This window comes from Bos mutus, unplaced genomic scaffold, assembly GCF_027580195.1.
Source record: "Bos mutus isolate GX-2022 unplaced genomic scaffold, NWIPB_WYAK_1.1 CTG197, whole genome shotgun sequence".
NCBI lineage: Eukaryota > Metazoa > Chordata > Mammalia > Artiodactyla > Bovidae > Bos > Bos mutus.
The window spans coordinates 378,174-394,728 of NW_027219421.1; the positions used below are offsets into that span (position 1 = coordinate 378,174).

A 16,555-nucleotide genomic window follows, 5' to 3' on the forward strand; every position below is an offset into this window, starting at 1 on the left:
GGCTTTCCTGATGTCTTCTTCTACCAGGGAAAATCTCAATATAGAAGCATATAAACTTTTATTCCAGTTCATGTATATGTGGAAAGATAAATGAATGTTCACTTTGCAGAGGCATATGAAACACACTACAGTTGATGCAAACATAAATCAGTGTTGACTGGTTGCTAAAATGATGGCTGTGTTCAGATCAGATCAGATCAGTCGCTCAGTCATGTCCGACTCTTTGCGACCCCATGAACTGCAGCACACCAGGCCTCCCTGTCCATCACTGCCTCCCTGTCCATCACCAGCTCCCGGAGTTCACCCAGACTCACGTCCATCAAGTCAGTGATGCCATCCAGCCATCTCATCCTCTGTCGTCCCCTTCTCCTCCTGCCCCTAATCCCTCACAGCATCAGAGTCTTTTCCAATGAGTCAACTCTTCGCATGAGGTGGCCAAAGTACTGGAGTTTCAGCTTTAGCATCATTCCTTCCAAAGAAATCCCAGGGCTGATCTCCTTCAGAATGGACTGGTTGGATCTCCTTGCAGTCCAAGGGACTCTTAAGAGTCTTCTCGAACACCACAGTTCAAAAGCATCCATTCTTTGGTGCTCAGCTTTCTTCACAGTCCAACTCTCACATCCATACATGACCACAGGAAAAACCATAGCCTTGACTAGATGAACCTTTGTTGGCAAAGTAATGTCTCTGCTTTGGAATATGCTATCTAGGTTGGTCATAACTTTCCTTCCAAGGAGTAAGCGTCTTTTAATTTCATGGCTGCAGTCACCATCTGCAGTGATTTTGGAGCCCAGAAAAATAAAGTCTGACACTGTTTCCATTGTTTCCCCATCTATTTCCCATGAAGTGATGGGACCGGTTGCCATGATCTTCGTTTTCTGAATGTTGAGCTTTAAGCCAACTTTTTCACTCTCCACTTTCACCTTCATCAAGAGGCTTTTGAGTTCCTCTTCACTTTCTGCCATAAGGGTGGTGTCATCTGCATATCTGAGGTTATTGATATTTCTCCCGGCAATCTTGGTTCCAGCTTGTGTTTCTTCCAGTCCAGCATTTCTCATGATGTACTCTGCATATAAGTTAAATAAACAGGGTGACAATATACAGCCTTGACATCTTTTCCTATTTGGAACCAGTCCGTTGTTCCATGTCAAGTTCTAACTGTTGCTTCCTGACCTGCATACAGATTTCTCAAGAGGCAGATCAGGTGGTCTGGTATTCCCATCTCTTTCAGAATTTTCCACAGTTTATTGTGATCCTCACAGTCAAAGGCTTTGGCATAGTCAATAAAGCATAAATATATGTTTTTCTGGAACTCTCTTGCTTTTTCCATGATCCAGTGGATGTTGGCAATTTGATCTCTGGTTCCTCTGCCTTTTCTAAAACCAGCTTGAACATTAGGAAGTTCAAGGTTCACATATTGCTGGAGCCTGGCTTGGAGAATTTTGAGCATTACTTTACTAGCATGTGAGATGAGTGCAATTGTGTGGTAGTTTGAGCATTCTTTGGCATTGCTTTTCTTTAGGATTGGTATGAAAACTGACCTTTTCCAGTCCTGTGGCCACTGCTGAATTTTCCAGATTTGCTGGCATACTGAGTGCAGCACTTTCACAGCATCATCTTTCAGGATTCAGAATAGCTCAACTGGAATTCTATCACCTTCACTAGCTTTGTTCATAGTGATGCTTTCTAAAGCCCACTTGACTTCACATTCCAGGATGTCTGGCTCTAGGTCAGTGATCACACCATCGTGATTATCTGGGTCATGAAGATCTTTTTTGTACAGTTCTTCTGTGTATTCTTGCCACCTCTTCTTAATATCTCCTGCTTCTGTTAGGTCCATACCATTTCTGACCTTTATTGAGCCCATCTTTACATGAAATATTCCTTTGGTACCTCTGATTTTCCTGAAGAGATCTCTAGTCTTTCCCATTCTGTTGTTTTCCTCTATTTCTTTGCATTGATCGCTCAGGAAGGCTTTCTTATCTCTTCTTGCTGTTCTTTGGAACTCTGCATTCAGATGTTTATATCTTTCCTTTTCTCCTTTGGTTTTCGCTTCTCTTCTTTTCACAGCTATTTGTAAGGCCTCCCCAGACAGCCATTTTCCTTTTTTGCATTTCTTTTCCATGGGGATGGTCTTGATCCCTGTCTCCAATACAATGTCATGAACCTCATTCCATAGTTCATCAGGCACTCTATTTATCAGATCTAGGCCCTTAAATCTATTTCTCAGTTCCAGTGTATAATCATAAGGGATTTGATTTAGGTCATACCTGAATGGTCTAGTGGTTTTCCCTACTTTCTTCAATTTAAGTCTGAATTTGGAAATAAGGAGTTCATGGACTGAGCCACAGTCAGCTCCTGGTCTTGTTTTTGCTGACTGTATAGGGCTTCTCCATCTTTGGCTGCAAAGAATATAATCAATCTGATTTCAGTGTTGACTATCTGGTGATGTCCATGTGTAGAGTCTTCTCTTGGGTTGTTGGGAGAGGGTGATTGCTATGACCAGTGCATTTTCTTGGCAAAACTCTATTAGTCTTTGCCCTGCTTCATTCTGTATTCCAAGGTCAAATTTGCCTGTAACTCCAGGTGTTTCTTTACTTCCTACTTTTGCATTCCAGTCGCCTATAATGAAAAGGACATCTTTTTTGGGTGTTAGTTCTAAAAGGTCTTGTAGGTCTTCATAGAACCATTCAACTTCAGCTTCTTCAGTGTTACTGGTTGGGGCATAGACTTGGATTACTGTGATATTGAATGGTTTGCCTTGGAAACGAACAGAGATCATTCTGTCGTTTTTGAGATTGCATCCAAGTACTGCATTTTGGACTCTTTTGTTGACCGTGATGGCTACTCCATTTCTTCTGAGGGATTCCTGCCTGCAGTAGTAGATATAATGGTCATCTGAGTTAAATTCACCCATTCCAGTCCATTTCAGTTCGCTGATTCCTAGAATGTTGACATTTACTCTTGCCATCTTCTGTTTGACCACTTGCAATTTGCCTTTATTCATGGACCTGACATTCCAGGTTCCTATGCAATATTGCTCTTTACAGCATCAGACCTTGCTTCTATCACCAGTCACATCCACAGCTGGGTATTGTTTTTGCTTTGGCTCCATCTCTTCATTCTTTCTGGAGTTATTTCTCCTTTGATCTCCAGTAGCATATTGGGCACCTACTGACCTGGGGAGTTTCTCTTTCAGTATCCTATCATTTTGCCTTTTCATACTGTTCATTGGGTTCTCAAGGCAAGAGTACTGAAGTGGTTTGCCATTCCCTTCTCCAGTAGACCACATTCTCTCTCCATCATGACCCGCCCATCTTGGGTTGCCCCACGGGCATGGCTAAGGCTGTGGTCCTAGAGTGATTAGATTGACTAGTTTTCTGTGAGTATGGTTTCAGTGTGTTTGCCCTCTGATGTCCTCTTGCAACACTTACCATCTTACTTGGGTTTCTCTTACCTTGGACATGGAGTATCTCTTCACGGCTGCTCTAGCAAAGTGCAGCCATTGCTCCTTACCTTGGACGAGGGGTATCTCCTTGGCTGTGTTACCTAACATTAAGTTAGATTGTTCATTAGGAAGGACCTTCTTACAATGAATCTCTACCTGAGACAGGCTGTGTGTTACTGTCTTTCATTTCCCATCCATTTCTAGGATCACACAATTCTGACATGTGCCTATTCTTTGAGGTTTACCTAAAATGGTAATGAAAACTTAATGAAAATGTGAGATTGTTGAATGTAAACATCCTCTTCAGTGAAATTTACTCTGTAGTTTTACAGTGGACATTTGGTGATTTACAAGAAGCTAACTTCAATAACTCTGAGTGGACTTCTCTGATGGCTCAGACAGTAAAGAATCTGCCTGTAATGTGAGAGACTCACGTTCGATCCCTGAGTCAATAAGATCTCCTGGATAAGGGAATGGCAACCCACTCCAGTATTCTTGGCTGGAGAATCCCAGGGACAGAGGAGCTTGGTGGACTATGGTCCATGGGATTGCAAAGAGTCAGATGCGACTGAGCGATAACTCTGTAAGAGGCTAACTTCACTTGGATCCACAGGAATCTTCTGCTAACTGGTAGTTTCCCCCATGTATTTATAAATTGAAGATGACTAGATGTTGATGAACTCTGTAATGATCAGAATTAATCTTTCCAATAATTGTGTCCCCTGATTGATGTGTAACAAAATGGTCACTGAGTATATTCTAGGGCTCATAGTCTCTCCTCATGAAGAACCAATTTTAAATAATCATTTTTTATATTTGTTTTACGTTTTTATATAAGAGTCCATCTGCACAGAAGGTTTCCCATCTTAAAAAGAAAGTTGGAAAGCCACTGGGTTTATGGTGTTTTATGAGTAAATCCTATTGATCACTCTCCACCCTGCCTGGCACTTTGCATTTTGTTATAGATTTTATGTGAAATGTGGCCCATGTTTACAAAGGGTGTATAATCTAGCTGTAAACTCAAGACTAATAAACCTGAAAAGTAGTTAGACAGCCAAATAGATTATACTATGATGCGGTCTGAGAAATACCCAGACTCCAGGCAGAATCTGGAAGCATGTTCTTCATTTTCAAAAAGTGTCAGGATGTCTTTAAACATGAAAATTGCTTATATCTTTGCTGAGAGCATGTGGTTTTATTTTAGGTCCCACTGGGTTGCAGGGTCTCCTCAGTCCTTAGCACTAAATGTAAAAATGGAGAAACAGAGGTTGGAGGCAGGTGCTGGGCAACAGCAAAATGTGTCAGCTGAAAGCACAATATTACAATTAAAAAAAAAAAAAATATCATAGTTGGATGGGTGGGCTGGAGTGCGTTTTAAATAACCGTAAGTAACCCCAAGGGACATTGCCATGTTTAGAACCAGTTAAATCATTCATTGGTGTTCAAAATATTATATCTGGATTGTCAAGAAAAATTGTGTTTATTTTGTGTGCATTTTGTTTAAAATAATCCTGTTCTATAGCACAAGAAACTATATTCAATATTCTATAATAAACCATAAGTTAAAAGAACAAATAAAAACATATCAGAAGTCTCTTATCTTCATAAAAAAGGTTCTGTAAAATGACTAAAGTAAGTTTTGTTATTTAAAAGGTACTTACCAATTTGAAATTTTAACTTTAATGAAATTTGTCTTTTCCCTGACTAATTTTGGTAAGCAGGTCTCTTGATATACCTGTGATGACTGTTCTAGTCCAGGCTTTTGGGCTTCTAGTGGCAGAATCTACCCAGGTTAGTTCAGAGGAGGAGGGCTCGATTAAAAGAAAATGCGTGTCTCATGGAGCTGGAGGGATGCTGACTGTCCTATATCTGGGGATGGGAGCCGCGGTCCTCCTGGGAGCTGAGGCCATTGTCACAGGGCTTATGCATGTTCTCAAGTCCCTTTGCCTCTCACCTTTTCTGGGTATGGTGGGTCTGATCCACTTTCCTGCTTCTCTCCTTGCAGGAGAACTACTTCTTCACAGTTCCTGAGATGGGAGATCTGAATGACTTGGTGACTAATCTTGGATTAGGACTCCTTGGGCACTTTTGATCATTTAGCAATAGCCAGGGATGTGGAGGGTTCCTGAGAGGCCAACACCATTATTCCAAGCCTGTCCACTAAAATAAAGGAGTTCTAGAGAGTGGTAGATTCTCAGGAGCTACATTTGTCAACAAGAGTCTCAGGGAGGAGAAAAGGGCTAAGGCTGGGATCTGAACAGATAGGACAGGGACTGAGGACATGCGTAGTGGGTGAATAGAAAAGAGAGGAGGACCCCCAGTTAAAATAAGGATATGGGATCAGGAGTGATGGAAGGGAGGTAAAGTGGCTTCCTCTCTTCCGTCTCTTCTCTCCTCACTATTCCTAAAAACATGATACATATGATTTGATAAAGAAAGGACGTTGTAAATGAAATTATTTTAAATGACAAGTTAAGGTCTGTTGATAATTATGTGAAATCAAGAGAAGTCAAAAGTGCATAAAAAGTTTCCATGCTGGCAATTTGGGCAGAGGTCTAAGGCAGAGCTTGTGATATGTGTATGTGTAGTTGTGATATGTGTATGTGTAGGGTATGTGTAGTTGTGATATGCTAAATGTAAGATGTTCTGTAGGGCAGCCAAGAAAGTTAGAAAGAGAATAGGAAAAAAATTGTCAATGCACCATCCTTAGGAAAAAATAAGAGGCAGCAAGGGATTTTGCAGGAGGTTGCCCTGAAAAGTAGGGTTTTCATGCCTCCTCTCTCTGGTGGGTGAAGATCTCAGGATGGTTCGACAGTAACACCCAGCCCATGATAAAATATTATTGCATCACCCTAAGCAAATTTGGACCTTGTCTCCTCCATCACTGGAAGTCTGATTTATGAAAGAATTCTAACATTTCTGTTAGCTGCAGAACCCTTTCTTCAAAGGTCGATTCTATGTGAATGTCCATATGGTTGTGAGGGGTTCTGTTTAGTATGGGCCAGTCAATGAGAGAGATGGATGGGGTGTCTTATCCTTCATGTCCTCTTCTGCCTGGTTCTCCAGGGAGCCTCTGTTGAATCTCAGATGCCTCACAGGACAAAGTTTGGAAATTACTAACCCTGGTGACCTTTCATGTCCCTTTAAACTCTAAAATCCCATAAGGACAATATGAACAACACCCTTCACAAGTAGGCTACTTCATAATTTAGAAGATATCTGTATAATCATTTTTTTTATTCTGTGAATGTTATAATTTCTCTTTTACAGAAAAGGGGTTTGACTCTCAGTAGAGGTTGAATGAGTGGCCTAAGGCCTCTTGCTGCTGAGGGTCAAAGGAGGACCAGAACTTGGTGTTTCCTAATTCTGTTGCTCTTTCAATTTCTTTTTTTTTTTTTTTTGCTCTTTCAATTTCTTTGAGCTGCCACCACGTTGATGACCTATTCTATCAGCAAAGATAAAGAGACTGTGGAGCTCCCAGCCTTCTACAACTCCTATTCCTTTTCTTAGTCTAGTTGGTGAATTAGTTTATGTAGAACAATACAGGAAGTCCCCTGAACTACCTTCCACCTCCAGGCTCCACTGAACACTTATCCATTGGGCCAATTTGTCCCCTTCCCCTTGCATGGTACCTGGAAGTACAGGTGTGTTTTCTTTGCCCCTTTGGAGGGACTCTGATCTTTTTTTCAATATGTTGCTTGGATATAGATCCCACTTTTTACCAGGACAGTGGGTCTTTTATTGTTCTTCCCACCCCTCCATGCTCTACTGAACTCAGAGCCTCACCTCAACCCAACACTCCTGGCTTCTGACTCTGCAGGACTGTCAAACCAACAGATGATTCTTATCAAAGGAATTAGATTCTAGAACCATAGGTGAAGCTAACTGTGGGTGCATATAAAGAGGGTCACAACACTGGAGTGTTCAAATAACACATCTTCTCTTACTTACCCTCAAGGTCAGGTGTGGCCTGATATGGCATCTTTTGGACTGGTGCCTAGCACCACTTTTGTGGTAAAGAATGGGGCTCAAAAAGACATACCCTATGTCATGGGTGAACCTCAAAAATATTACACTGAGTGGAAAAAGTCAGACTCAGAGACTACAAATTGTACAATTCTGTTAGTATGTTATGTCCTGAAAAGGCAAGTTTATAGAGAAAGTAGACTAGTGTTTGCCTGATCTGTGAGTGGGAACAGGGTATTACTATGGCATGAGGGGATCTAATTGGGGACATAAAAATGTCTTAAAACTGATTTTTGGTGGTGGTTGCATCACTCAATAAAGTTAAAAATATCCATTGAATTGTACATTTGAAATGGGCAAATTTTATGAGATGTAAAATATACCTTAATAAAAATATACTTTGGTATTCTATGATCTATAAATATACCTTTTTGTGGTTGTTTAAAAAATAATAATAATTGCCCAGACTAGAGATAGGGACTTCCAAGTTTTAAGTTACAGTTGGTTATAAGTAAGCAGGGTATGAGTCAGATGTAAGAAGTGACTGATTCCACCTTAGATTCTGGACTCAGTTATTAAAATGTGATTATTGTGACTTTGTACTTTGACACTCAGAATACAAGTTTAGTGTCATCTTTAATGATATTTTGTCTTGTGGAAAAGGTAGAAAATTGTGAACCAGAGCAGTTAGGAGGAACCTGATATTTTCTTGGATACCGTGGCCATTCAGTGGGGGTACCTCCCTCCCCCTCCACTCTATCCTCTTCTCTTTTTCTCCTTTCCTCTCTTTCACCCCATTCTTCCCCCTGCAGAACCTGGAGGAATAGTTATTCTTCCACCTTGGTGAGTTAGTTCAGTTCAGTTGCTCAGTCGTGTCCGACTCTGCAACTCCGTGAGTCACAGCACACTAGGCCTCCCTGTCCATCACAAACTCCCAGAGTTCAGTCAGAATCAAGTCCATCGAGTCAGTGATGCCATCGAGCCATCTCATCCTCTGTCGTCCCCTTCTCCTCCTGCCCCCAATCCATCCCAGTATCAGAGTCTTTTCCAATGAGTCAACTCTTCGCATGAGGTGGCCAAAGTACTGGAGTTTCAGCTTTAGCATCATTCCTTCCAAAGAAATCCCAGGGCTGATCTTCAGAATGGACTGGTTGGATCTCCTTGCAGTCCAAGGGACTCTCAAGAGTCCTCTCCAACACCACAGTTCAAAAGCATCCATTCTTCGGTGCTCAGCTTTCTTCACAGTCCAACTCTCACATCCATACATGACCACAGGAAAAACCATAGCCTTGACTAGACGAACCTTTGTTGGCAGAGTAATGTCTCTGCTTTTGCATATGCTATTTAGGTTGGTCATAACTTTCCTTCCAAGGAGTAAATGTCTTTTAATTTCATGGCTGCAGTCACCATCTGCAGTGATTTTGGAACCCAGAAAAATAAAGTCTGACACTGTTTCCACTGTTTCCCCATCTATTTCCCATGAAGCGATGGGACCGGATGCCATGATCTTTGTTTTCTGAATGTTGAGCTTTAAGCCAACTTTTTCACTCTCCACTTTCACTTTCATCAAGAGGCTTTTGAGTTCCTCTTCACTTTCTGCCATAAGGGTGATGTCATCTGCATATCTGAGGTTATTGATATTTCTCCTGGCAATCTTGGTTCCAGCTTGTGCTTCTTCCAGCCCAGCGTTTCTCATGATGTACTCTGCATATAACTTAAATAAGCAGGGTGACAATATACAGCCTTGATGTACTCCTTTTCCTATTTGGAACCAGTCTGTTGTTCCATGTCCAGTTCTAACCATTGCTTCCTGACCTGCATACAGATTTCTCAAGAGGCAGATCAGGTTGTCTGGTATTCCCATCTCTTTGAGAATTTTCCACAGTTTATTGTGATCCACACAGTCAAAGGCTTTGGCATAGTCAATAAAGCAGAAATAGATGTTTTTCTGGAACTCTCTTGCCTTTTCCATGATCCAGCGGATGTTGGCAATTTGATCTCTGGTTCCTCTGCCTTTTCTAAAACAAGCATGAACATCAGGAAGTTCACAGTTTACGTATTGCTGAAGCCTGGCTTGGAGAATTTGAGCATTACTTTATTAGCATGTGAGATGAGTGCAATTGTGCGGTAGTTTGAGCATTCTTTGGCATTGCCTTTCTTTGGGATTGGAATGAAAACTGACCTTTTCCAGTCCTGTGGCGACTGCTGAGTTTTCCAGATTTGCTGGCATATTGATTGCAGCACTTTCACAGCATCATCTTTCAGGATTTGAAATAGCTCACTGGAATTCCATCTCCTCCACTAGCTTTGTTCGTAGTGATGCTTTCTAAGGCCCACGTGACTTCACATTCCAGGATGTCTGGCTCTAGGTCTTGGTGATTTGGATACCTGTTAATGCTCCTGGTGTTATGACTTGGTTCTTTTACCTACATGAGCCAATTTAATCCTGAGATTCACCCTCTAAAGCAGGCATTCATAGAGACTCAGAAAAGTTGTTACTTGATACGTATAAAGGTGTCACTAAAAGTTTCTGGAGTCTGTATTTCCTAAGTTTAAGAGAGCAAAGTTCAAGCTCAGTCTCTAATGCTGGCCTGGCCAAGGGCGACAGCCTCCAGTGGCTCCAGCTCACCCAGTGCTTCTGGTGAGCCAGGTGCCCTGTGGAGAACAGCAGAGTCACACATCGTGGCAGTGGAAACTCAGCCCCCAGCCTCTGGTCATTCACGGTCTTTTTGTGGCTTTGTCTGAAGGGCCTTGGAAAGAAGTCACCTGTGACAGAGGTCAGGAAGAGCACCTAGAGATGCCACATCTCACCTGTAGGCTGTCTTCCCAAAGCCTCAATTATAAAAGAAGTTCACGAGCCTAGATAATATATTTCTCAAGAGTTGCTACATCAAAGTAGTCTCTGTGTATGCGTGTGTGTGTGTGTGTGTAGCTTCAGTTTCTTCACATTGAATCATGAAAAGACTAATGTTAACTGAAAAAAAAAGTACAACCTAAAAATTGAGAATTATGCTTTATTCTGTGGACAAAACTAAGGATTTATGCCCAGGACACAGGCTCTGAGATAACGCTCATATACTGTTCCAAGAGCATCAAACGATTTCTGTGAATAAAAACAAAACCAGATTCTTTTTTTTTTTTTTTTTATCGGGGAGCCGGGCCCGGAGCCGCCGTCACGGCCGCGACCGCCCCGCGGGGCCGGCCCGGGCCGCGCTCTCGCGGCTCCGCCTCTCCTCGCCACCGCGGCCGCGTCGGATGGGGCTGGAAAATGGCGAGAGACGCCGAGGCCTCAACGAGCGGTGCTGCGGCGGCCTGGGCGGCTGCTCCCTTTGTAACTGACTCCGAAAACCAGATTCTTCCAGTTAGGTAGTTTAGCACTTTTCTGTATATGGGAAATCATTCCTTTGAGATGTATCTTGGCTATTTGGGGTCAATATCCTATGTTTTTCATCCTGAGTTTCTTCAGGGTGCACCATCGGAAGATGGCTGCAGGGTTCTTATGGCTGTGGCATCCTTTGTTTACTGATATGACAGGTGGCATTTTTAGTTCACACTAGATGGACGGGGGAGCCTGGTGGGCTGCAGTCCATGGGGTCGCGAAGAGTCAGACACAACTGTGTGACTTCACTTTGAGTTTTCACTTTCATGCATTGGAGAAGGAAATGGCAGTCCACTCTAGTGTTCTTGCCTGGAGAATTCCATGGACGGGGGAGCCTGGTGGGCTGCCGTCTATGGGATCGCACAGAGTCGGACACGACTGGAGGGACTTAGCAGCAGCAGTAGCAGCAGCAGCAGATATTTATTAGAAATTCTTATCTTCTAAACCCACAGCCTCTAGGATATACTGTTTTCATGGATGCTAAGAAAGTAAGTAAAGTTAGCAATGATAAGTGATTTTTAGTCATTAATCGATATTTTGGTTTTTCTGTCTCCATTCCTCTGGTCTTCTTGGTTGCTTAAACATGATTATATTTATCATACCCACTACACCCCTGATGGTTCAGATGGTAAAGCATCTGTCTACAATGAGGGAGACCCAGGTTCAATCTCTGGGTCAGGAAGATCCCCTGGAGAAGGAAATGGTAGCCCACTCCAGTACTATTGCCTGGAAAATTCCATGGATGGAGGAGTCTGGTAGGCTACAGTCCATGGGGTCACAAAGAGTTGGACACGACTGAGCGACTCCACTTCCACCCTGGTAGTAAACTCACAACCTGGATATGGCAGGAATCCACAATTTCCCCAGATTTCCCAAAATGTGAAGTTCTGTGAACCATCTTGAGGGAAAAAATTTTAGAGTAGTTATAGTTAAATTTATTTAAAAAGTATCACTTATAAAAATTAATTTGACAATTTTGCTTTTAACTAAAGCAAAATTAGAGTCACAGGACTAACTTAAGTATTTTGAAACTGGTAGTTTACCAACTTGGCTTTTGGTGAGTGTCTCAAGTGGGATGGATGTAAAAGAAGGAAATTTTCTCAAATCCACCAACTCTTCCCGATATAGCCATGAGATTTCCCCCACCAAATCTTTTAAAAAATAATGCCTCAATTTCAGTTTCCCACCCAAGGTCATTTGGTATTTTTGCTTCTCTTTAGGTATCATCCTATTTTCTCTTTCTTCACCACTGACATCGGTGTGTTTCATATGAATGTATAATATAATAAATATATATAATTTAAAAATATTGTTTTGTTTTGATCATGGATTATTCCTCTTACAGGATCTGTCTGGGGAAATGAATAATTTCTCATATCCTTTTCATATAGGAAGAATTTTAAATCGTTTCTCCAAAGACACCGGGCATATGGATGACTCGCTGCCCCTGACATTTCTTGATTTCATCCAGGTAATGTATCAGTCCTGTCAGAGTTCTCCCAGAGAATAGCAGAGTACCTGTTTCTTAAGGCCTTTTCACAGGGGCTGAGGGTTGGCCTTTCAGCCTGGCAGTGTATCCTGTTACCTTCAGCAAAGGTCATGCTTTGTAAGAGAAAGGGGCGGCTGTGATTGGGAGGCTGAGTTAACACAAGTAACCCCTGGGCCAGGAGTGGCTCTACAGTCACATCAAGGTTGGTCTGAAGCAGTGACATGCTAGGTAAGTGGTTCTCCCTCTGCCTTCCAGGTGTCTCACCGGATTCCCTTTACTGTGAGCACATTTCATATGCTCACAAAAACAGTCACCTGTCATGGAAAGATAGCCTAGATGAACTAAATTAGGCATTGTATTACCACAAAGGACAAATATTTACTGTAGTGCTTTGTTGTTTTTTTTTTTTTTTTAATAAAGCTAAGTGTGGTTACAAATAAAATATTAGTAAAAATAAGGAGAAAATTGCACTTGAACAAAGACAATAGAGAGCAGTTATTGAAGAGACAAAGTCTTAAAGCCAGTAATTCAATTACAGAATGAAAGTTATCTCAGAAAATGTTTTTGTAGGCAGCTTTACTTTTCATATGTTGATTGCTTCTTTTTTTATTTTATTTTATTTTTAAACTTTACAATACTGTATTAGTTTTGCCAAATATCGAAATGAATCCGCCACAGGTATACATGTGTTCCCCATCCTGAACCCTCCTCCCTCCTCCCTCCTCCCTCCCCATACCATCCCTCTGGGTCGTCCCAGTGCACCAGCCCCAAGCATCCAGTATCGTGCATTGAACCTGGACTGGCGACTCGTTTCGTACATGATATTATACATGTTTCAATGCCATTCTCCCAAGTCTTCCCACCTTCTCCCTCTCCCACAGAGTCCATAAGACTGATCTATACATCAGTGTCTCTTTTGCTGTCTTGTGCACAGGGTTATTGTTACCATCTTTTTAAATTCCATATATATGCGTTAGTATACTGTATTGGTGTTTTTCTTTCTGGCTTACTTCACTCTGTATAATAGGCTCCAGTTTTGTCCACCTCATTAGAACTGATTCAAATGTATTCTTTTTAATGGCAATGGCTTAAGGTGTCTTTAAGAAAAAAAAAAAAAAAAAAGACAAATACCTACAGGAATATCTTGTATCCAGCCTTTATTTTGTCTGTCAACTTGAGGGGCTAAAGAAATGACATTGGATCATGTCATCTCTCATCCTCACATTCAGTGTCATTGCTCATGTGGGGTGTTTTTTTTATTATTTCATTTTGTCTACTTTTCAATGATTCAGTCTATGCAGACTTTCTTCATTTCTAAATGTTAATTTTGGAAATGAAGTGCATTATCAAAACATGCACAGAGAAATGCAGCAATGAATATGACTTAAGACAACACAGCTTATTGGTAAAGGCTTCTATGGTTGACCAGTGTGAAGTGAGCTGAGACTCAGAGGCAGTGCACTTTTGCTGTGAAAATGTCTGAATTTTTTTCTCTTCTGCAAACTTATTTTATAAATATGTCCTTCTGGGTTTAACTATATGATTTATCCCCAGAAACAATCTTTCACTATAGCAGTGCCATGTTTTGACTATGATTGTTAATTACATTAAGATTTTGTGAAATCTTTGTGTTTCTTTGCTACTGCTAGCTGGGCCAAGGTTGAGTTTCCAAAGCTGTTTGGTCCCCTGTGTGTTTAGCACATGGTTAGCCTCACAGTCAGAATTTGTCACATATCTTTGCATGATGTAAAGAGGGACAGGGAGAGATACCGCTACCTGATTTCAGTGTAAAACATTCTCAGTTGTGTGAGAAGAGAAAATTCTAATCTCACTGATTTCCAGTCCCAGCTCTTCCACTTGTAGTTTGTCTTGAAGTTTGGGACCTCCAGGTGGAGGCATCTTGTAGGTCATTGGAAGTAAGAGTCTGGTATTTGAGGGAGAGACCTATGATGAGCGTGGCACCTGAGTATTGTTTACTGAGCGGGTCATAGCTGGATTGATGAAGATAGATAAGGTTGCCTAGAGAGTGAAGTTTTTTTAGGGGCCAAGATCAGAAGCTTATGGAAGCCTCAGTATTCAGAGAGGAAGCAGAGAGGGAAGGGAAGCAGAGGAGACACACAATGAAGAGCAAGGAAAAGAGGAGGAGATAAGTTAGGGAACTGAGGATGGACAAGTCTGCTCAGTGCAAAAGAGGTGAGTCCATGCAAAGTTATCAGCTGATTTGGAATCAGGAGGTGTCTGGTGAGCCAAGGAGCAGATTTCAGATGTGAAGAAGCCAGACTGCAAAGGGCTGCAAATGCAGGAGGCATGGAGGGAGTTGAGGTGAAGGCAGGCTACTGCTGGTAGGAGTCTGACCAAAAGAGAGAGGTCCATCTGGAATGTAGAGTCAAGGAGGTGTTGCTGGTTGTTGGGATTTGTAGTTTGTGAGTTGGGGGTGTGTGTGAGGTGGTGGGTGATATTCCACCACCTTCCTTCCCTTCATCAAACAACGGTTAGAGTTGAAGCCCTGAGGTACAGCAGTGAGCCAGGCATGAAACCCTCCCCTCAGGGGTCTCCTCCACCTCACCCAAGGGAGGAAGACATTCAGAGATTCACCCCTTGCTGCCTTTGGAATCCTAATTGTGCAAGTGGAAGGCCTGGAAGGCAGACTGGATGTGCAGGCTGGAGGCAATGAGGGAGCCTGCTTCAGGAGGTGGGCGGAGCTTCTAGGAGGTTACCTTTGATCCCAGATGAAAAGAAAAGGCCACTGTGGATGGTGGGGCAGGAGGGGTTCCTTAAAGCTGAGATCCCACATGGGATCCAATCTTTTCTCTCTGTCATCACCTGAGAGTGGGGAAGGGAAGGGTCTTGAAGGGGGTTGTTCAGTTTTGTTTTAAAGGACACAGTGCCAAGTATGTTCAAACTCACTTTTTGGTAACTCTGCTCATCCTTGGTGTATTTGATACTTGATCATTTTCATTTTTATTAATTTTAAAGTGTTTATTTTATATACTTTTCCTCATCTAGTTCCTTCTTGTTCCCTTAAATAAATCTCAGATAATTTAATATTTTGTAATAGTGATGCCAAGTGTGGCTAATGAAAACCCCGGATACTGAGTAGTGGTCCACACTGCAGGACAGTCCACCCCAGCAGATTATGTCACTCAGAGACCATATCCCAACAGAGGGGTGATCATGAGTTTGTATGCCATCCTGTGCATTGACTCTTGCAGCTACCAGAAATGTTGCCTGTCCAGTGACATAGTCACTGGCCAAAGTGGAGCCGTTTGCAATTCCAAAAGAAGGAAAGTAGCATTAAAAAAAAAAATTATGAAGTATAATTCTACCTGATAATCATTTATGATATCAACAGGTTTAAAGTGCAGTGCAGAGCCCCACAGCCTTCCTTTCCAAGCTTGAGTCCTAGTTCTCTCTCATCCTGCCTCTGTCCCACAAAACCACACTCTCTTTCTTTGTAAAACAGAGAAAATAATACAAACTTCTTAAGGTTTTTTGAGAAAACAAAATGAAATTGTTTTATTAAAATTCTTCATGTAATATCTACGTGCATGTTGAGCACTAAATAATGGGTTTCTTTCTCTTGTTTCTTAAAGTTGCTCAGTTGTGTGTGACTCTTTGCAACTCCATGGACTGTAGCCTGCTAGGTTCCTCTGTCTATGGAATTCCCCAGGCCAGAATACTGAAGTGGGTAGCCTTTCTCTTCTCCAGGGTATCTTCCCAACCCAGGGATCGAACCCAGTTCTCCCACATTCCGAGTGGATTCTTTACTATCTGAGTCACCAGGGAAGCCCAAGAATACTGGAGTGGGTAGCCTATCCCTTCTGCAGTGGACCTTCCTGACCCAGGAATCGAACCAGGGTCTCCTGCATTGCAGGCAGACTCTTTACCAGCTGAGCTACCAGGGAAGTCCTGATATTGTCTCAGACAGTTTCCAGGCCCATAAATACCACCTTGTGAGTTTGTATCACAGATTCTAGGTTTGTCATCCTTGAAAATTTTAATGTATACTTTCTCATGTAGGGTCACAATAAAAATATATTGTTTTCAAGGTAAACCATTGAAAATTAACTATTTCAAATTAATTTAATTTTCATTCAATTTGCCAAAGTTCCAGATAATATTGAGTAAGGTGTCTCAATTATCTTGTCTACAATTCTTTTCATTAAAATCATCACTTCCAAGAAGTCTTTCTGTTAGCAAAACAAGTATGAAGATAAGGTATAGAAGTCAGATTTAGGCATTTTAATTTCTTAAAATAAATGTTGGGGACTGC

The 16,555-nt window shown here is 41.8% G+C and overlaps 1 protein-coding gene across 1 annotated transcript in view; it reads left to right on the forward strand.

Moving 5' to 3' along the window:
* The window catches only part of LOC102285781 (ATP-binding cassette sub-family C member 4), a 166,768-nt gene that overhangs the window by 87,922 nt on the left and 62,291 nt on the right, over positions 1–16,555 (forward strand). The window contains 1 exon segment of the mRNA XM_070366732.1: positions 12,185–12,264. Within this exon segment, the coding sequence (XP_070222833.1) occupies positions 12,185–12,264 (80 nt within the window).